The 23164-nt window shown below is 38.1% G+C and overlaps 2 protein-coding genes and 1 long non-coding RNA gene across 5 annotated transcripts in view; 1 reads left to right on the top strand and 2 right to left on the bottom strand.

The window, feature by feature from the left end:
• LOC134800869 (uncharacterized) overlaps positions 1–23164 on the bottom strand; it is a 417476-nt gene that overhangs the window by 386927 nt on the left and 7385 nt on the right. The window lies entirely within an intron of this gene.
• LOC134800462 (uncharacterized protein MAL13P1.304-like) lies at positions 137–19541 on the bottom strand. Of its 2 annotated transcripts, none has more exons than XM_063772924.1 (8): positions 19441–19541; positions 14089–14335; positions 11582–11634; positions 10574–10651; positions 8894–8977; positions 6935–7726; positions 1832–3502; positions 137–1465 (listed from the first exon to the last, which is right to left on the bottom strand). In XM_063772924.1, the coding sequence occupies exons 1-8, from the start codon at positions 19478–19480 to the stop codon at positions 564–566; spliced, it is 3867 nt and encodes a 1288-aa protein (XP_063628994.1). In that variant the 5' UTR covers positions 19481–19541; the 3' UTR covers positions 137–563. The 2 variants fall into 2 exon arrangements, with proteins under 2 accessions (XP_063628994.1, XP_063628995.1); XM_063772925.1 differs by having other exon boundaries at positions 137–1462.
• The window catches only part of LOC134800701 (uncharacterized), a 29809-nt gene continuing 27511 nt past the window's right edge, over positions 20867–23164 (top strand). For both annotated transcript variants that reach the window (XM_063773200.1, XM_063773201.1), the window contains exon 1: positions 20867–20916. In XM_063773200.1, the coding sequence (XP_063629270.1) occupies positions 20874–20916 (43 nt within the window). In that variant the 5' untranslated portion in view covers positions 20867–20873. The remainder of the gene's footprint in view (positions 20917–23164) is intronic.

Below are 23164 nucleotides of genomic sequence, written 5' to 3'. Positions count from 1 at the left end.
CTGTTTAAATTTTTGCTCGTCATAGCCCTCAGCAATATCATTAGCTATTTATGTTAAAATTATACTGCCATGGTATGCAGAATAGATATAAATATCTGGGAGACCGAGCTTTGCTCGGAAAACATATAAAAACCTAAAAATGTGCGTTTTCCCAGAGATAAGACCTAGCTAGATCGATTTATCGCCCCCGAAAACCCCCATATAGCAAATTTTATCGAAATCTTTAGAGCCGTTTCCAAGATCCCCGAAATATATATGCTCGTTTAAAGGTATAGAATCCTTAACTTTCTGGTATAGCCTCCTAAGGCCCAGCCATATAAATGAAAAACCCGAAATTTACCACTGAAATTTAAACCTATAGCAGGGTTGATTTTTAATTGTTTGAAAATTTAACGAAACAAAAGAAATGCAACTCTGTTCCAATTGAATATGGGTTAAATTTCATCGAACTGAAGAGCTACTATAAGTAGGACCTTGGGTCTTAGGAGGATAGAAGAGACGTTTAAAATCCTGTCTGTGTATGACTCAATTATATGTGCCATATTTTTCTAAACCATAATGAATTAAGAAAAATAACTAGGAAAAACCTCATTATGCATTGAATTTAACTGCGTTACGTCTCTTGAGAGACTTTCATCATCCGTCTGAAAAGGATCGTCCTCTGTAGAAGTGACAATGTGTTTCCGTAGTAAGCCTTCTTCTACTATAACTTTCTTTTTAGTTTTCTCTTCGTCTACTTCTTTCGTAATGGTACTGACATCGCTTTTACTGCCAAACTTCGGTTTCTTTCGTGGACGTTTATTTTTCTTGCGTTTTGCCTTAAGATTCTTCGGCGACGGAGCTTTTCCTTTCATTTGTTTTTCGTATTCTTCATTCAGTCTATCAAATTGTGTCATAATTGGTTTTTCTGTGGCTGTAGTGCTATTTTCTTTTTTATCACCCGTATCTAAAATAGATCTATTTGTCGAGATAGATGGTACTTCCACATCCTTAGCTGTTTTGTTCTTTTTTATTTCTATTTCTGATTTGTGAACATTTGGTGTATTTTCTTCTTTTTCAATGTCACTATCATCAATGTTTTCATAAATAGGAATCGTAGCCATATACACTTTTGGTATTTTATCCCCGTTAAAAACCATATCTTCAACGTCAACATATTTTGTAGTTGTTGATGTCGTTATGCCTGCAGATGCATCTGTAGTCTTTCTTCTGTATTCATCAGGCTCTTCGTTATTTGGCGTCACTATTCGTGTGTCATTAAAATATTGTTTATCAAAACTCGAATTATCTTTAATATCTTCGTTTGAACTTTTGTTATTTGAATTGTCATCTTCAGATTCGCCACTTGTTTTAGTTGCTGATTTAACCTTAGGAAATGAGGGCATTAAAGACATATGTTTCTTAATCGGCTTTATGTCCGGAGCTCGTCTAATCGCATCTATTAGCAAGTCTATTCCATCTGCTACTGTAAGTCAAATTGTAAAATTATTATTATCAATTAGGGCTTTTTATGACATGTAAATTATGAATGTACAGTCAGCAGCAGAAGTTGCTAAGCGGGCGAGGCGTTCAAATTTACCTTAACACGCTCTTATTCTTTTAACAATAAAGTCGCGTCAAAATCATTTTGAGCACCTAGCCCGCTTAGCAACATATGCTGCTGACTGTATATATTATGTAGGTAACTAATATTAGGTACCTACTTATGCATATGGCTTGCGGATTGACTAATTATTCTTGGATACGAATTACAAAGTGATATAAAATGCAGACTGCAATTACCTCGGCAATTACCACTAGCCGTTTTGTTATTATTTAAAGCGATACACACCTGGAGGAGAATTTACTGGATTATTGTGTTTCAACAAATACTCCATCAGTGTCAGCAGATATTCCACAGCATCATCATCGTCCATAAGATCTCTCTTTTTTCTTCCCTTTGCGCCCATCTTTAGGGCTAAAACCTTCAACTTCTCCAGATTGTAATTTATTTTATTCATATACCTGTCAACAGACTTTTTGAGTCTTGTATCTCGCTGATAATTTACGCTTTTTTCATAAAGTAAAGCATTTTGCTCATGTTCTTTTTCCAGATCAGATATTGCTTGATACATGTTTCGCATAAATGAGTTCTGCAGCACGTTAAATTTCAAGAAAAGTGTTTTTATTTTATGTAATGGTTCACTAACTCTATGTCTAGTAACTCTCTTGATTAAAATTTTGCGTTTTCGGAAATTATTGAATTTTATTCTCTCTGAATGTATTAATCCTAAAATATCATTTAGAATAAAAGCAAATTTTCCAATTGAATTTACGAATATTTTTGTATTATTTTTAATAAAATTCATCTGCGTCATTTCAGTTTCTGTTAATGGGTTTTTATAACTATCTGTTAATATTGCATTTAATTTTTTTACATAACTTTTGAATTCCGCCTCGTCATTTATGTGTTTGCCAGTGCTATTTTCTTCATCACTAAGTAATTGCAAAATACCTCTGATAATTCTTATTACGTTTAAAGCTTTTTTAGTTTCAAATATAAGTTCAGTAATTTTATAATTTAATACTTCCATTTTATTAGTGCTGATTTTGCACGGCCCAAAAGTATCACATATCGACTCCATGACAGCAATGTTGTTGAGCTGAGATTTATTATTTTTTGTTGACAGTAATTGACTATATAATTTTTTCAAATATTTTATAGCAATCATGCGATTTTGTTGTGAATTATGTTTTGTTCTGTTACGAGAAATATTTTGCAGCATTTTCTTAAAATCCGCTGTACTTGATTTAAATGTTCTACTGATTGAGGTATTTGGCTTAACTGTGTACATATTTACATATAGTTCATTTGTTTTATTAGTTTTTTTCCATTTGTCTAATGTATATTTTTTAAGATCTTTTATAATTTTGTCTATATCTGTAATATAACCTTTTTTCATAATGTTTTCTGTCACATTCATAATATTTTCTGTGTTGTTATTCATTTTATTATCTGTTTTGTTTATTTCTCGATTTTTGATAACAGTAGTTGTTTCCAAATATGTGTCATCGGTTGTGAATCCCTTGTCAGTAGAAACATTACTATAGGAAGGATAATCAATTGAAGTAGTCGTTTCCAAAATATGAATATTTTCTAAATCCAACTGATTAACTTGAGTCGATGTTTCGTTGATAGTATAATTATTTAAATCTACTGATGTCACGTCGTAGTTTATTTGCTGAGTAGTGGTTTCTACTTCTATATTCGTATAATTAGGCGTGGTCGTAGCTGTAATATTTTCGGTGTCCAAATCATGGTAATCATTTGTAATTATATCTACATACTTTATCGTTGATTCGTAAACAACACCACTGTTTTTCACTTCATCGTCGTATTTTGTCGTAACAATATTATCAATAGTATATCTATAGTTGTTTAGGTCCGATGAAATGTTTTCGTTTAGTCCAATCACACTCGTCAATGCCTCCACTTGGCCATCGTTTACTACAGAGATGTTCACTGAAAGAAACCATTCATTAATGTATAAAAAATTGCATTAATTACAAGCGGTCACTAGACGATTAGTATATACAGGCTGATTCAGGAGACGTGAGCAGGATTAACACTGCGCATTTCGTAAATTATAAGCAACTGTTTCGTATCAGTATTAGTGAGGTTAACGTTAATTTTCTAGTCGTGTTGAAAAAAAAGTTATTAATTTTCTAGTCGTGTTGAAAGAAAAGCTATTCGACGAACTATTCATTCTTGTGGTACACTTTACGGAAAAACTACTGCACTGTTAGGTTTGAAATTTAACATAGTAATTTAAATTCATGTCTAGATGTGTTATCAAACATAAAAATATCATTTTATAAACCTAAAAATATTAAAATAAAGTAATAACACTTTGTATTACTCCTAGCGCCATCTGTTGGCAAAATGATGAATTAACATTCGTGCTAATGTTAATTATTTATTTCTCTAACAGATGGCGTTAGTAGTAAATAAATAAAGAAATATTGGATATTCTTATACAAATTTACTAAGCCCCACAGTAAGCTCAGAAGGCTTGTGTTGTGGGTACTCAGACAACGATACCTATGTGGTGTTTTAAATTTCAATAATGTCGATGGCGCTTACGCCATTAACAACGATGAATACAAAAGTGGATTAAAATTTTGGATTCAGACCCACCTCGCTTCGCTTGGTTTGATTCCCAATTTAGCAATTAAGTTTCTGTGAATACCTACTAGAAAGAACAATCAATCTTGCTCTAGGTATATTCACTGCGGAGGTCAATTTACTCGTATGTTCTGTGACGCTGATGAACTGATCAGTCATGTTGTGTTAGCAAACTTAAATCGGGTATTTTCAGTTCGAGAAACGGTTTTGGCGCCATTAATTTATTACGTAAGACGATTTTGGGGTGGAGGGGGATCGAACATATCTTATCTTACAAGGGGGAGGGAGGGGGTTTTCATAATGCGTTTTTTTAATTTCTATGTAATTATGACGTTTAAAATACATAATAATAATACTTCCACACTATATATGCTATGAAACACGGTGCAGAGTTAGCTTAAACGAGCTCAAGTACCTTTGTACAGGTACAAATATCACATTCGTAAAAAATTTTTTTTTGATAAATAAACACTAAAACAAACCAAACGTGTAGGTACTAGTGATGTACCGACTATTGATTTGGCCGACTAGCCGACTAGCCGACTAATCGGCGCTCGAATGGCCGATTAGTCGGCCGACTAGTCGGCTAGTCGGCCAGATCATTAGTATCGTATAAATTCAGGTGAAAAACAATAGTTTTGCTCCTTTGGTTGCGCTATTCATCATAATTTAGCTTGGCTAAAAGGTGTTCTCTACAGGTTCAAAGACCTATCACAAGAATCCTCGTTCAATTTCTGTCTTTAGTTCTTTTATTTTACGATCCTGAGCAGACCGTCAGTACAGCTTGTAGGAGGTATTTCCAAGGCTCTCTTTCCCGTACGTAGTCGCCAGTTAAGAACTTATCCCCTGTAGTCAGCGTCTTTACGAGCAACTTTCCCTGACTAAATCTCTAAATTTTTCATTAACATTAATAGTTCCTCATGGCTCCACCATAAAAAAAAAACAAATACTGAATAATAATAAAAAATATAACTATCGAACTTGCACATGAAATTACACGAGAATCAGTTGAGATCGATCTGTAGAGGAAAACACCAGCCCACCAACATACGATAACGATCAAACGGTCCATTATATGAACAAAAGTTTTCGTTTGCACCCTGAATAGGTATTTTAGTAAAATAAACATAAAACATATGGTAAATATTGACTGTTGATTTCTTTTTTTTTCTGTTTTTCTTTCACTAATAAAGTGCCGACTAATCGGCCATTTTTGCCGACTAGTCGCCGACTAATCGCCGACTACAAATGTGGCCGGATAGTCGGCTTTCCCGACTAGTCGGCGACTAGTCGGTACATCCCTAGTAGGTACTCATTCTTTAGATTCTTACGTAATATATGGTGATATAGGGGGGTGGGAGAAGAAGGGGGTCAGCCTATTCTTATTATTTCTTACATAGGGGTTGGAGGGGGTCAAAACCTGGCAAAAATTGTCTTACGTAATTAATGAATGGCGCCTTTAGTGTTACTATTGCTTGGAACTGCTAAAATTATAAATAAATATAAGCATATTAATACAAACTTCAGTGACCTGGGGCCGACACACGACTGCAACTTGTATGGGAACTACACGCCGCGCCGCCTGCACGCCAATTGCAAAGTCGGCGTGCAGTTCAACAAAATGACCCAGAACCCTGGCAGTTCCTAGTGGAACTCAGGTTTGGGGCAACAAAGGCACATTATGTTTTGGTCATCCGACTCATCTTGATGAGCACTTAGGAGAGTAGTACCCAAGATAGAGGTGATGCTGAACCCTGGCAGTACCTAGTGGAGCAGTTGGCATCCTTACAAACAGTACTGGGCGACCGTGTATGATATTGGCAATTTGATTTTGTCGTCTGGACACGTTTTTAATGGACAAAGTAAAAGCTGTAATAAACAGGCGTACCGGACAGCAACCGGGGTCCGGTTAGTATATTTCTTTCTTGCTCTCACTTATAGTTGCGTTCTTAAAGGCCGTAACACACTATCGCACCGCACCGCGACCTTGGTGCGTCGCACCCATAAGTAAGAGCGAGAAACAGATATCTCTTTCCCGCTCTCACTTATGGGTGCGACGCACCAATGTCGCGGTGCGGTGCGATAGTGTGTTACGGCCTTAACGGACTTATTACGTACCCATCCACTCGATCGAAGTTGATCGAACATTAAACAAGCCTCGAATTGGATCAAAGTCGCGGTCCGGTACGTTTAGGTAAAATAACTCCGCGAGCCCTTACAAAGCTCTGCTTTTTGCTAGTTTATTTACGACATGCATGGTCACCCTAAAATTAAAATAGTAAACTGCCGATATTCTGTGTCAAATTGAATGTCATCACGGTCTGGTTACTTTTGAAAACTATCTCACTCAAGTTTGACAGTTTATTTTCTTCATAATCAAAATGCTTTCATTACGATTAAAGAGGTTTTATGTTTATTAATTAGGTCTTGTAGGATGACCATGATTGTAGAGAATTAAATTTGCCCTCACCAAAAAGTAAAAAAATAGGAAAAAGTGTGGTTGTTTCACCTAAATACGACGGTGATCGATCAATTATCAGTTACTGAGTGTGCATGATTAATCATGCTCACGTCTCATGAATCAGCCTGTATATATATGATGTGACGTACTTTTAAATGAGTGGCTTAACTTCAAACTGGGCTAAATCCATCTGTCAGATTAGGCGATTTTGGTATAAAGAATAGATATTTGCTGAGAGGATCGAATGAATTTACCTGAGTTTGAAGTTAAGCGACACAAATAATATATATGTAATTAAGATTGCCTACCCGTGTCATTTTCCATATTAGTTGAAATAGTAGGAACCTCGATCAGCGGCAGAATATTCCTCTTGTTCCTTCTCATTCTAGGAATAAGAATAACTGTTTCTTTCTTTCTCTGACTACCTTTATCATGCTTTTTATGTTTATTAACACGCTGTGCCTTTTTTTTGCGGATTTTTTCTTCCGGAGTCAGCAGTTCGTTCTGTTTAGAATAAAAACTGTTAGTGTTAGTGAAAGTTTTCAGATGGTCTCGCTCTATTTTCCTTGGCCTCAAGTTTATGTCCCAGTCATTGACGTTTGATCCTCCTCCTCCTCCTTTGACGTTCATTGGTTTTCTACCTCTAGCGTTATATTTTAGTTCGAAATGCCTTTTTTGTTTATTGTTCAGTATCTTCTCCAGTTTGATTTCACGTTTGACAGCGTGGGAATCGCGTGGTGTTTTAGTAGCGGCTTCATATTGCTGGTACAGTATCTGTGCCAGTCTCTGAGGGTCATCTCTATACTGTAGCAAAAGTTGGGACTGTATTGGAGATATAGTTGATATATATTTCTTAATGACTACAACTGGAGTATTATTATTTATTTGGTCTTTGCGTGTAAGCTTCCTTAGCGTCTTTACAGCAATTTTTGGCTTAATTGTTGCCGTGCTTGTCGTGGTAGTCGTGCTAGTCGTGGTTGTTTTAGGTTTAGGTTTTTTCTTGTGTTTAACATCAGATCTTTTGTCCTTTTTCTTTTTCGGAAGAGCTTTCATTGTGGTTTCCATTCTTTCATATACTCTAGCTTTTGGTCGTGGAGTTTCTGAAATTATTAACGAAGTAGGATGACGGTCAATAGGCCAGTCAAATTAGGTTTATTCCAGGTATTAAGTAGTAATTGCCAGCAAGCTGGAAATCGTCTTAATACCTTCATTTGGTTCTCAATTAGTGTATCTGAGTTTGTTCCATTCCAGGAGTAGTGAAAAAATTTATGCTCTTTTTCAGTTTTTTTGCTTGTAGTCCAAAACTGTACGTGCACCGGAAAATTTTCTCTAATCATGATAAAAATTGACATCTGAGCATCCGAACGATACCTTAATATGAATTCGTAGTCAAAGATTGTAAAAAATGGCCGCCACCTTTTTTTTGGTATAATCGTTTTAAATCCTATTTTTTTTTCACCAGTGTCTGATCCACAATAACCTAAGTAGTGACATTGTAATTGATGGTGGGTTCCTTCTACAGCGAGTGGTTTTGTCAATCCAAGGTAATTTGTAATCCACACCTCCTGGGATGGAGCAAACTCGGATTTTACGCATTTAGTACCAAATGAAGATATTAAAATGATTTCCAGCTTGCTGGGAATTAAATCCTTTAATCGCTTTTTTGGGTCTAATTTGAGTGGCCTAGAAATTAGACCATTGTTATTTTAAAAACTCTTAGTAATAAAGTAATACAGTAATAAAAAAGGTTATTATACTTCAAGATTTTATTTTATCACTACATAGTCATGAAGATTTTTACCTTTAAAAACACTATACTATTATATAAGCAACCCAGAAGTTAAGTAATTAATTAACTTATTTATTCTGTTAGTCTTATGGTATTTTATTTTCAATTGAAATAACAGTGGTAATATTTTTTTATATAAAATCTTTTTATGGCTACGGCCGGGTACTTTTGATATTTTCATCTCCTAACTATTCCAAACAAAGTTATGATGTCAAAAATTGTGTTCCAAGCTTTCCCTCTATACCTTCTTGTCGCTTGGCCTATTGCCATTGATATCCTCCAAAGGCCCAAGGTCCTTCCTATAGTACTTATTCAGTTCTGTGAAATTTAAATCATAGTCAATTGGAACAGAGTCGCATTTGTCGCAAAATCAACTCTATTCCCTGCACTAAAGGTTCAAATTTCAGTGGCAAATTCTGTATTTTTCAGTTGTATGGCTGGGCCCTAGGAGGATATAAAAATACATATTCCAACTCACTATCTTCGCAGAAGCTCATGACATGACACTGCCACTCGCCATTGTCATCACAATCACAAACTAAACATCCTGTGCACCAGTCCTCTGAAAAAAAAAACTTTGAATTGTACCAACATACCAACAACTAACTAATGGAGACCTTCGGAGACCAAGAATCATTAGATGAAGGTTATCAAAAATTAAGAGCCCATCAACGTGCGCACTAGCGCCACTGCTGAATAATCGTGATTATTTAAATTTAACGAAAGATATTTAAAAAAGGATGCCGCTACCTACTGTATTTTGTATTGAATTACCTTTTGAATACCTACATCAAACTAGTTTTTATGTTGCTGGATTCGTCGATCTATGAACTCATAACAAAAACGGCCGTTTTAACTTTGGACGCATTTATCTTTCGTTAAATTTAAATAATCACGATTATTTAGCAGTGGCGCTAGTGTGCACGTTGAGTCGTTGATGGGCTCTTAATACAAAGGAACAGTAACAGTGCGTTGGCAGGACTGCCACAAAGTTCAACTGTTGCGGGATTGTTGCAATTGGTGGTTTCTTACGGGCATTTTCGCGAGAAGAGATCCAATTTTTCTAAGGTAGGTAAATTTAATATTTTCGCTTGCTACTCAGAAAAACGAGCTCTTTAAATGTAGAAGAAAAAGGTAGGAGAAAAAAAATGTCCCAAAATTTTACTTACCTACTCTCCATTTTGTTACCGCCGTACAAAGTGTTTGAAAAATGGTTATGGATTGGAAAAACTAATTTTGTAACGCTTTTTTTCTTCTAGTAGGATCGAAAGACGTCGTGATTATGAGTAGAAAAAAAAATTCTATTTATTTTATTTATCCTATTTTAGAAATGCAACGTGGTAACGCGGCTAGTGTAATGGGTACCTTTGCGCCAGGGACAACTCGGAGGGGACTTTTTGACTAGGCCTTGGCTAGTCTTAAGTTATTATTGAATGTTTTATTTAAGCATATTTGTATTGACGTTTATTGAATAAATGATGTCAGTATGCATAATTCGGGCTAGGTTGATTTGTGTAAGATGTCCCCTAATATAATAATATAAAATAAAGCAAGTGTCAAAGTGTCAAAAGGGCCTCTACGTGTTGGCTTCGGCTCCGCGCACGCCTCCCAAAGGTCCGGAACACCATTGTTCCGTGATGGGAAAGACATAAAATAATAATAAAAAAATAGTACATTTTAGAAAAAAGCTGATTGGATCTCTTCTCGCGAAAATGCCCTACTGCAGTTGATTCTGTTTCTCAAAACTTTGCCGACCCCTGGATGCAGTATGATTTGTGATCATCATTCATCATTTTCCTCGCGTTACCCCGGCATTTTTGCCACGGCTCATGGGAGCCTGGGGTCCGCGTGACAACTAATCCCGAGAATTGGCGTAGGCACTGGTTTTTACGAAAGCGACTGCCATCTGACCTTCCAACCCAGGGGGTAAACTAGGCCTTATTGGGATTAGTCCGGTTTCCTCACGATGTTTTCCTTCACCGAAAAGCGACTGGTAAATATCAAATGATATTTCATACATAAGTTCCGAAAAACTCATTGGTACGAGCCGGGGTTTGAACCCGCGACCTCCGGATTGAAAGTCGCACGCTCTTACCGCTAGGCCACCAGCGCTTCACACTGTGATTTGTGATAATACTTAGTCAAAAATAAAACGTACTTGGTGGACATCCTACACTCTTGCTCGATTTTGGCTTGCACTCTTCAGCGCTTGCTTGCGCCATACTCTTCAACATTACTGAAAAACAAGACAATAAATACAGCAAAAACTGGACTTATAAGTGCCACATAAAATAGTAGAAATTGAATAAAATGGAACTAAATCATTACCATAGAAAATTGTTACCATGTTGAAGCATTTTACGTCAAAAATGTGACAGTTATAGTGCGATATATAATATTAGAAATTAAATAAAATGGAACTAAAAAATGTCCGTACTAAATCGTTGCCACGTCAATAATGTGACAGTTAGAGCGGTTTCGCACTACGTCCGATCCAAATCCGATCCGACCCGTGAAAATATGGTCCGTAGTAGCCGTAGAACTATTTCTATGGTGACTTACGCACTAGATCTGATCTCCATCATCCGATTTCTTTCCGTCATTCAACGTGTGCGGTGCGTAACTTACCATAGAAATAGTTCTACGGCTACTACGGACCATATTTTCACGGGTTCGGATCGGATTCGGATCGCACGTAGTGCGAAACCGCTCTTATGTAGGACTTCCTCAATAATTTTCTACAATTTCTCGTCGGACTAGGTATACGTATATAGGAAGTGGCTGAATAATTTTCCACAATTTCTTGCCGGACTATAACTGAATATTTGATCTATATGCACGTGATAACCGATCTAAACTCATGGACAAGAGGAATGCAAAAAAAAAAAGTTTAATTACTAATTTTGAAATTATTTTAAGTGCCGTAATCCAGTAAATACACCATTTTTTTGCGGTCCTAAAAATTTGTACATTTGTAGTACCTATTATAATGTACAGTGAATTTACTTTTCTATGTCATGAAAGGCGATCATGTGATGTTTTCCATAGGAAACGATGCGCCGGAAGCTCCGGCCCGGACACGGTCCGTTCTAACGTGAGTCATCCTTTATAACGATTTTCAATATTTTGGACATCCCAGAGCTAGAATAGATTTTGAAGAACTTACCATCTTTCTGACCCTTGTCGAAGAAGAAATCCATTAACCCTCGCCGGGATCTTCTGTAAAGGCAATACATTTTTGAACAGGCACATTATTAAACTGCCTATTAGACGAATATCTTTAAAAACCGGCCAAGTGCGAGTCGGACTCGCGCACGAAGAGTTCCGTACCATTACGCAAAAATCGGCAAAAAAAATGACGTTTGTATTACACGCCCCACTTACTCGTAAATATTTATTTTATTCTGTTTTTAGTATTTGTTGTTATAGCGGCAACAGAAATACATCATCTGTGAAAATTCCAACTGTCTAGCTATCACGGTCCATGAGATACAGCCGGGTGACAGACAGACGGACAGAGGAGTCTTAGTAATAGGGTCCCGTTTTTACCCTTCGGGTACGGAACCCTAAAATAGTTGACAACCGCTTCTCCGTACATAGTCCCCATTTTCCTGTCTGGATTTTTACATTATGGATTAGTTAGTTGATTACTAACCATAGCTTAACCCAATTAACTTTTTTAGATTTTGCTTTTATTTAACAGAGACCCTAGATAGACGCAGCGCAGCGAGTTAAAGGGAGAGAGATAGAGCTAGTCATTTAGAGACGGAAAACTAGTGACGCAAACACTAATTTCCACACTTTACTCGTTGTGGTCACAGTGTTCGCTATCTCTGACGGTACAAACAGCCTGTCCATCTGTCCATCATTATTCCAGTAGCAGAGGTAGCATACAAGGTAGTCGTCACGACGCTCGAAGAGTCGCCATCAGATATAACAGCCAAGGTCTAAACTAGGTTCTAAACATAGTATTTAATCTTTTCTCATCTGCGTTTATTCTTTTCTGTCTTTTCTGCCGTTTCTCCTTCTCCATCCACATTCCAGTCCCCAAAATCGGTATTTCTACACTTGACTCGTTGTGGTCACAACGCTCTCTGTCCCTGATAGTACAGACAGCCAGCGCTCGAAGAGTCGCCATCAGATATAACAGCCAAGATCTAAACTAGGTTCTAAACATAGTATTTAATCTTTTCTCACCTGCGTTTATTCTTTTCTATCCTATCTCCATTATTCTTCCACATCAGTCCAGTTACTAAGATCCGTCCTGTCTACACTTGACTCATTGTGATCACAGCGCTCGCTGTCCCTGATAGTACAGACAGCCAGCGCTCGACGAGTCGCCATCAGATATAACAGCCAAGGTCTAAACTAGGTTCTAAACATAGTATTTAATCTTTTCTCACCTGCGTTTATTCTGTTCTGTCTTTTCTGCCGTTTCTCCTTCTCCATCCACATTCCAGTCCCCAAAATCGGTATTTCTACACTTGACTCGTTGTGGTCACAACGCTCTCTGTCCCTGATAGTACAGACAGCCAGCGCTCGAAGAGTCGCCATCAGATATAACAGCCAAGATCTAAACTAGGTTCTAAACATAGTATTTAATCTTTTCTCACCTGCGTTTATTCTTTTCTATCCTATCTCCATTATTCTTCCACATCAGTCCAGTTACTAAGATCCGTCCTGTCTACACTTGACTCATTGTGATCACAGCGCTCGCTGTCCCTGATAGTACAGACAGCCAGCGCTCGACGAGTCGCCATCAGATATAACAGCCAAGGTCTAAACTAGGTTCTAAACATAGTATTTAATCTTTTCTCACCTGCGTTTATTCTTTTCTGTCTTTTCTGCCGTTTCTCCTTCTCCATCCACATTCCAGTCCCCAAAATCGGTATTTCTACACTTGACTCGTTGTGGTCACAACGCTCTCTGTCCCTGATAGTACAGACAGCCAGCGCTCGAAGAGTCGCCATCAGATATAACAGCCAAGATCTAAACTAGGTTCTAAACATAGTATTTAATCTTTTCTCACCTGCGTTTATTCTTTTCTATCCTATCTCCATTATTCTTCCACATCAGTCCTGTCACTAAGATCCGTCCTGTCTACACTTGACTCATTGTGATCACAGCGCTCGCTGTCCCTGATAGTACAGACAGCCAGCGCTCGAAGAGTCGCCATCACATATAACAGCCAAGGTCTAAACTAGGCTCTAAACAGTATTTATTCTTTTCTCACCTGCGTTTATTATTTTCTGTCTTTTCTGTCGTTTCTCCTTGTCCTTCCACATTCCAGTCCCCAAAATCGGTATTTTCTACACTTGACTCGTTGTGGTCACAGCGCTCGCTATCCCTGATAGTACAGACAGCCAGCGCTCGAAGAGTCGCCATCAGATATAACAGCCAAGGTCTAAACTAAGTTCTAAACATAGTATTTAATCTTTTCTCACCTGCCTTTATTCTTTTCTGTCCATTCTCCATGTCCTTTCACATTCCAGTCCCTTATCGGTCTTTTCTACACTTGACTCGCTCGCTTTCCCTGATAGTACAGACGGCCTGGCCCTCATTATTGCAGAGGTATCATACAAAGTAGTTGTCATGAAGCTCGAAAAGTCGCCATCAGATATAACAGCCAAGATCTAAACTAGGTTCTAAACATAGTATTTAATCTTTTCTCACCTGCGTTTATGCTTTTCTGTCGTTTCTCCTTGTCCTTCCACATTCCAGTCCCCAAAATCGGTATTTTCTACACTTGAATCGTTGTGGTCACAACGCTCGCTGTCCCTGATGGTACAGACGGCCTGGCCGTCATTATTGCAGTAGCAAAGGTAGCATGTTCCAGGGTAGTTGTGGAGATCCTGTCGCTCGAAGAAGTAGCCGACGCTGGGGCAATGGTCTATTGGCTTTTGGAGAGTTTTGGGAGGCTCTGTGGAAGAAATAAATAAATCTAATATAAATTTTATATTTGAAAAACATACAAATACAAATCTTTATTAATAAGAGTGATCGTTATCAACGTGCTATATTGGTAGCAAAGTATAGTTACCAAAAAAACAAATACGCAAGTATTTTAAACATTATATATTTCACAAATTATGAGATTTATATATGTACATATTTATAATCACTTATCCAAATTATACTGAATAAACGACTAAAATTTGTTCAACAGATTTGGCTGTCAGTCGTTCACGTCGATTGGAAAAAATCCATTTTAAATAGCTAAATGAACTTTCTACGTTAACAGAAGTCACAAGAAGGTTAATTTAAGTCTCTAAAATATTGCACGCAACTATAGTTGTATTTTTATGTCATTTGACGTACATTGTTTTAAAAATATATTAGGGCGGAAAAGGTTTTGTACCGTAAAGAGATATATCTAGAGGTGTAATCCTAAGATAAGTATTTATTTTATAATTAAGAACAAATGTGAATATTCAAATGTATTTGTTTTTTCTGCCAACCATACCCTTTGCTACGAAAACTGCACGTTGATAACGATCACTATACACGGTGTGGCCTGTAACATGAGCAAATAATTAAAACAGAGATTGTACTCCTCAAACGGTGACACTTTTGTTCTACAACTTTTAAAAATTATGAAGTATTTAGACTCCCTATTTTTCATACAAAATAAATATTATTTTCAATAAACGCCATCGCCACGCCATATCATTGTGATTGACGTTGCTTGTCACGCCTTAAACATAACTAAATTCGCAATACATTGCGTCTTAGAATAAACTTTAAAGTGTATTAAAAATCAAACCCCAAGTTATTTTTAAAAGTCGCTGAACAAATGTTGGTCAGTATGAGGAGTACAGCCTACAGTTTAATTTTTTGCTCATGTTACAGGCCACACCCGGTATAATAACACCAAAGTTAATACATAGGTCAAAATGTCTCAAAAATTAACAAAATTGTATCAGAACCATCTAGTAAGAGATCGATTTTTAGTGATAAGACTTTCCATATGTTGAGTGAATGTGGAGGAAAGTACGAGGAAAGGAAAACCGAGGAAAAGGTGGATGGACTGTGTGAGAGATGATATGAAACGAACGCAAGTGAATGATGAAGTGACGGGCGACAGAGAGGTGTGAAAGAGAAAGACATGCTGCGCCGACCCCAAGTGAATGGGACAAGGGCAAGAGAATGATGACTTCCCATAGTTAACCTTTTTGAGTCCATCGAAGAGACTTTGCACCTAGAAATTTGACAAGAATTGGCACACTTTGTCACAGTAAATGCCGTTCAGAGTTAGCTTGGTCCAAATGGAAAATCAATGCGATTTCTCTGTTCAACGTTTGAGAAAACGGAAATTAAATAAAATCCCAACATACCAAAGACAGCGTGTGAAATAATTACACACAATCAGAGGAACATTCCGATCGAATTGCTCAAACAATGGTGTAAGTCAACATTCTACAGGAAGTTGAAAAATACAAAACAAAACCATATTACGCGTGGAAAACTCATAATATTATTGCATTACACAAGTGGTCAATTTGAGGCGAGATTACCCGACACCACAAAGGCGGGATGCCACCATAGGGTATTTGACTGTATTTAAAATAAATTATTTTACACCATGTATGAAATAAAGCATCAGAAGATTAATAGAGAAACTTAGACGGCAGTTATTTTTAGACGCATTCTATTTTAAAACCCGTATAAAACTATAAAGAGTAGGTAATTTGATTGTGACGTCACATGCTAGTGTTTCATATAAATTCCATAGTAGCAAAATCGTTTTGACAGTTCAAAAGAAGAAACTGATTTGACTAGTAGGTAGTCAAATGCCCTATTGCTTGACACCTAACTGTCGGTTCGATGGGTCATAGCTATACTTTTTTTTTGTTTATGTATTTTAGCCAACATTGTAACATTGTTTTCATGACTAAAGAAGTAAAAACTGATTGAGATTTTATACAATTTTATATTAGGTTCACTCACTTTATTGTTGTCAAATCTGTCATCGAATTTAATTTCGTGTAGCTACCGCTGGCGCTAGTTATGCGCGCCTAATGCCGCGCCACGATATGACCCGACCGGATGGTACAAGTTCGATCGGTTCTATTGTCATGTATTTACTTATGTCGTCATGTTGTATCTCTTTTTTTTTATTAGCTGTGTAAAATGTGTGTAATCTATTTTTCGGTTTATTTTATGTTTCTTTCCTTTATGTTTCTTTATTTTATTTTTTGTCTGTTACCTTCCGTGATTATTTCTCACTTGATGGACTCATCGGAAGATCAGCGCTGGAAGTCGGAAGCAACATGCTGAGATGGGACCATTTCGTGACACTTTATTTTTCACTGTTTTTTTCTATGTATGTCTATTGTCTGTGTGTTTACGAATAAGAACCTATTCTATTCTATTCTATTCTATTCTATACGATACTGACCTGCCAGTGTCAAAAGTGACGGGATTCCACCAGTGTGCGGCACTGTGCGGCGCAAGCATATTCAGGGTAAAAAACCGGACAAGTGCGACTCGGACTCGCCCACCGAGAGTTCCGTACTTTTTAGTATTTGTTGTTATAGCGGCAACAGAAATACATCATCTGTGAAAATTTCAACTGTCTAGCTATCACGGTTCATGAGGTACAGCCTGGTGACAGATGTACAGACGGACAGACGGGCAGACGGACAGACGGACAGCGGAATCTTAGTAATAGGGTCCCGTTTTTACCCTTTGGGTACGGAACCCTAAAAATGCTGTTGCTGCACACTGGTGGAACCCCGCGTTAAGAGCATATATTAGCTGAGCCTTTTCACAGTATAGAGAAATAACTCCGTCGCGTCGCGCTGACGGGGCCGGCTCCTAAAATTAGTGCGAAAAGGACAACTGCAGCTTTAAAAAAATCCTGCAAATCGAGGTTTCGTTCTTGACATTTACCTCCTCCAAAACTGAACTGAGCGTTTCTTTTATTTTTTGCCATTTTTATATATTGTGACTTTTTTGCCACTTTTGTGTTATTTCTACTCAGAATCACGAGCTCTTTCGATCCTACTGTGATAAAAAAATGTCCCAGATTTTTTTTCCTATTGTATTACCATTTCCCCATATACTTTGTATGGCGGTAACAAAAAGGAAAGTTTGAAAAAAGTATGGAAATTTACGGAAATTTATGTATGGAAATTTTAGGACACTTTTTTTCTCCTATAAGGATGGATAGAGCTCGCGATCCTGACTAGAAATAACACAAAAGTGGCAAAAAAGTGACAATATATAAATATGGCAAAAAATAAAAGAAACGCTCAACCAACGTAACGAAATGTTGGGAACGGAATGAGAAAGAAAATTATCTGTGTCTGACCGTTTCGATTTTTGCGTTTATTTTTGCCGATTTTGTATGCTATCGTCTGCGACGCATTTATTTGGCCGATTTTAGCTTTATTTGAAGTAACCTAGATGGGTCAAAAACAATACTGTGTTCGCGTCTTTCCTGTAGACATACACAAGAGTTAAGGACTATTAAGGTTAATTTTCTTATTTAACCCTTATCCACGTGAAAAGGTCCTCCTTTTATTTAGAGAACTATGATAAAATCATTACTTACATGCCCACAAGCTGTTAACTATTGCCCACAGGAGAGAAAACTAGCGTGTTCGCGCGAACCGTACATTTTTCTCTCCTGTGGGCAATAGTTAACAGCTTGTGGGCATGTAAGTAATGATTTTATCACAGTTCTCTGAATAAAAGGAAGACCTTTTCACGTGCATAAGGGTTAAATAAGAAAATTAACCTTTATAGCCCTTAACTCTTGTGTATGTCTACAGGAAAGACGCGAACACAGTTTTGTTTCTGACCCAGTTCTTATAAAAACAAGAATATCAAAAAAAGTAAAACGTACAGACACAGATACTGTTAATACTGACCTCATATAAGAAAAAACTCATCTAGGGCCAAAATCCCAAGAGGAAAATGTCGAGAACTTTTTTATGGAAAAATATCCACTAATGTATCCTCTTAACTGTGCAGCTGTGTCAGGTCAGGAAGTCTTCGTTAGGTATACCCTATGACGAGGCTGGACTTTTTTTATTCGATTTGTAACAAAATGATACCTATGCTATTATGTGCTGGTCTGTAAAGCTTTAAGGTTGACTCACGCTAGACCGGGCCGCGGCTGTCAATTAAGTATACAGTACGGAGATCGGAGATACGATGGATCGTATCTCAGATCTTGTCAAAAATCGATGAAAACCGCGGGTAACCCCTTAAGCTTACTGTGGGGCTAGGTTCGTGTAAGAATGTCCCATAATTGATATTGATATTTATTGAAATAAAATTTTACAGCATTACAGCTAGGGGGCGCCAATGCGCTGTAAAATCAAGTAAGTAATAAAAAAGCAATAAACTGAAATAAATGTCATATACTAAGAAAAAGTGACCAAGGCCTCCAGTGCCCCAGGCTGGAATCGAACCAGCGTCCTCTGCTATCGCGGCAGATGCCTAAGCCACTCGGCCACCGGGTCACAGCGGCATCGGTCAAATTTTCCAAGTATATGCACTTCTTACTGAAGGCTTATGGCGCCCCCTGGCCATCTCTAAGGTAGAACAATATGGTTCGAACCTTCTAACTAGATCACTCATGTGATACCGAGCTAGCGAGAGAGATGGCGCTGCCATCAATACTAAAGTACAAACAAATTAAAATATTTTTCTGAAATAATTTAATTTGTTCAAATACTTTAGTTTTAATAAAAAAGCTGTAAGAGTATAAGATAAATATGACAGTAATTAATAAGCTACCTATGTTGATTCGCAAAAACGTAAAAATTCTTTATAAAGTTTATGATTCTGGTCGGCAAACAAGTCGCAGTCAGGTGCAACAGATTAAAAAATATAGAGGAGTGTCCGGGAACGGACAATTGGAGAGTACTGGTGTGCAGTCGTGTGACAGGTTCCATTATCTAGGAGGCGATGGCTACGACAACGTAGGTAGTTGTCAGGAACAAAAAAGGTAGTCGTTTTCGCCACCAAGTTTAAGCAGTCAGACTCTCCCCTTAATATTTTAGACAAACGAACCTGCACTGGCCGTGCCGAGCAGCAGCAGTAGCGGCAGCATCGTCGGCGCAAGACTGCACTCGAGGGAGCTGCGCGCGCGCTTGTTAGTAAACACGCGCCGAACCCGACCTGCGCAGGAGCGGATTTGGAATAATATAGTTGCTCAAACCAATTTGTCAATCAGTAAGAACCAGGAAAACTATACTCATCCTTTTCTTTTGGGTGCTAGTACGACGAAGATAGTATGATTCTCTCTGTCTATGATTGAAATGAGACAGTCCTTTGACAAACTATAGGTACTCGTACAATGCTATCCGTTAGGTGCACGACTGATTCTGTCCTCCTACTGGTGTTTCACTACGTTAAAGGATGACTGAAGCTAGACCGGGCCGGAGGTTCCGGCACTTCGTTTTGTATGGAAAGCAACACGTGATCACCGATCAGCCGTCATAGAAAATGACATGTCGGAGGCCTTGGCCGGGCATGAGAATTATTCTCATGAAGTAAAATGTGCGAAATTCCATAAGATACGTGTGTTTGGGAAAAAGGGTACCTAATATACATATATACCTATGTTCGTACTATATACCTATGTTAAAATTCTTTTCGTTGTCTTGTTTCTGATCACGTCGTGCTTCTAATTTTGTCTCTTATCAAAGTTATCAAAAAAATAATAATGTTTAGTTATATTGCATGTCTTTCTAGCTGTACATTATAATTCTCTTGAGAAAAAAATATAAGTAGGTAAGTACAAACAGCCCCACTCCGTCACATTTTTGGGGACAAAAAACAAGACAAAAAGAATTTTGACCCAATTGTGCTTTTAGCTGTGCTTAATTTATTCAGGGGGACTTCTTTCATACACTATTTTTTCCATATAAGAAAGAATTCTAGTTTTTTCGTGTCCAAGTCCGTGCCACCAATAACACAGTGTCGCGTTACATTACATTCGCCGGTGTTGACGGTAGACATGTTGGTTACGCTGGCGCTACTTAGTGCTGTGTCCGGTGAGTTTGACATTTCACCGGGAATTCCCGGTTCCGTTACTGTATTTGTATAGAAAACCAATACCTGCACTCCCTAGTCACCAGGCTGTATCTCATGAACCGTGAATACCCTGATAGCTAGACAGTTGACATTTTCACAGATGATGTACTTATGTTGCCGCTATAACAACAAATGGGCGACTCCGACTCGCACTTGTCCAGTTTTATTATCTGTGCTTAAGTTATTAATGTATTCAGGGGGACTTCTTTCGTCGTATTGTTCCTTATAACAAAGAGAATAGGTAATATAGAGGGGTCCTGTCCTGTTATAGTAAATTTTGTAGTCACAGTAAATTTACTGCCATATGTCTTTGCTTATAAAAAGGAATTCTAGTTTTTTCGAGTCCAAGTACGTGCCACTAATAACACAGTATCGCGTTACATTACATTCTGATGTTGACGGTAGACATGTTGGTTGCGCTGGCGTTTGCGCTGCTCGGTGCTGTGGCCGGTGAGTTTGACATTTCACACTTTCGTACACAAACATTCGTTCAAGACTCATCAAGAGTATGTTTACAATAAATGACGCGACATAGCTCTTTCCGTTTATTAGGGGTGACATTTAAAAATTAATTAATAATTACACGTTTTAAAGCAACATTACCTTAATGCCTAATTTTTTGAGCCGTTTCTTCTCCCTTTAAATGAGTGTTTGTTCATCAATATTTTTTTTTATTTAATTCGAAAACAAACAATCACGTACAAATATAAACTTGTAGATATACAATTAGACCTATAGTTCCATTAAATATAAAATAATGATATTGGGGTGAATTGCAGAAAATATGTACCTTTTAGCGTATGTAGAAAATATGTACCCGTGAAAACACAGAGGATTTAAAAATATATTTTGAGAATAAGACACATCGGAATTACCTTAATTTTATAAAAGTATTTCATTTGATTCAGATAAAAACCATCTTATAACAAATTTAGCTTTTCTTTTATTTTTAATTATTTTTTTCTGTTATGCATGCTGAATCTTCACAACAGAATAATCATGTCCCAATGTCGAGCGTATTTCTATCGAGCAAGTTTGTTACGATTCATATTAGTTTCTTAAAAGTTTAACTGTAGATTATTCAGTCCTTATAAATTCTTCTTTATGTTCAACACGAATACAATATATATACAGTGGTACTACTAAACTAAATTAATAACTAGCTTAAATCTAAAATAGGCCCTTGAGGCATTGTACCAAGGATGCTGGCGGCATTTCCTCGCTGTATCGCAATTATTTATTTAATCGTATGGCAAACATATTTTAAAAATAGAAACAAATATGTACAATCAGATGTCTACACTAAGACCATTCAGCCACTTTATGGCTTCGTCGCTCAGGGTGATCAGGTCTTCGGGAGGACCGGCGACATAGCGCGTTATAGGGCAGTCTTGGATTATATGCTGGATGGTTTGGGCTTCCGCACCGCAGCCGCAGGCCGGGGAGTCCACCCACCCACAGCGGTGTTTGTAATAGGCGCATCGACCGTGGCCAGTACGGAGTCTGTATCGCAATGCTGATACGTTGTGCGAGGTAGCCGCCAGCTCTTCGGTCACCAGTTACGTCAACCAGACGCTTCGCGATTTCTGCGAACAACTTATGCGCGCTGGGACCCCATGGACCTAGAGTTTCAACTCCAAATGGTACAAAATGGTACTCTCTGCCGAGGCTCTTATATTTGTTACGTTTTAGAATTTCGGCGCTTTCCGCCGCTCCGCCCGCTTTTACAGTAGTCCGTTGGAGGTGGGACGGTGCCAGTGTGTCTACGCAGGTAGCATCCCACACTAACATCCGTCCCAAGCTCCAAGGAACTAAGGACACTCCATCGGGCCTCTTGACATCATCTCTGATAATGCCAGTCGGCTCAAGAAGAGCAGGCACATTGATGGTGGCAAGAGACCGACGGACTATGTCATTATGCGACGCATGTCTCGAAAAACGGCCTGCACTTTTTTGACAAGATAATCCGTGGTGTCCCAGTCGGTCCACGTCCGTGCCACAAGAGCATATGTGTGGCGTACACACCGAAACCCCGAGTCGCAAACCAGTCGCCAGTCTAAGGGAGGCCGGATCCAAGAAAGTACCAGTATTGGGCGAAGGATGGGCATGTAGCCAGTAACCGGCTTCCCGGGCTCCGACCGCCAAAAGCCTCGCGCGGTCTGGACCTGTACAGTTGTTTAGGAGAGTATTGTAAGTTAAATCACAGTAAACATTATCCCAACTCCTTTGTGAATTTGGGTTGTCTGGAAATTGTTTGCCTGGGCAAGCAATTTTAAAAGCATTTTTGGCGTCCTCAAAGCCCGCGATCTCACAGTTTGTGGGCAAAGCCCTTAAGATATTTCCTATGAGACCAGACGTGCTATGAGTGGACGCCAAAAAGGCTGGGGAAGCCACACTGGAAATTTTGCGAATTCCTAAACCTCCAAACCGAATAGGGAGGGACGCTTGAGACCAGGAAGGCTCACTTAGCTGAATGTTTAGAATCGTCTCTAAACTAATTTTGATCAAAACATCTATGGGCGACAATAAATTTTGATGTTTCCAGAAAGGACAACAGCGGAGCACATACGTAAATTTAGGGACGAAAAGGCAGAATTTAAGAATCACAAGAGCATAATGAGGGCTAATTTCGAGTAAGCGATCCGTGTGACTTTTGAATTTAGTTATGGAGTTAGAAATATAATCGGGAAAAGATTCT

The sequence above is a fragment of the Cydia splendana genome, chromosome 20, assembly GCF_910591565.1.
Source record: "Cydia splendana chromosome 20, ilCydSple1.2, whole genome shotgun sequence".
In the NCBI taxonomy this organism is placed as follows: Eukaryota; Metazoa; Arthropoda; class Insecta; order Lepidoptera; family Tortricidae; genus Cydia; species Cydia splendana.
Note: the sequence above shows the minus strand (reverse complement) of the source record. Positions and strands in the feature narration are given on the sequence as shown.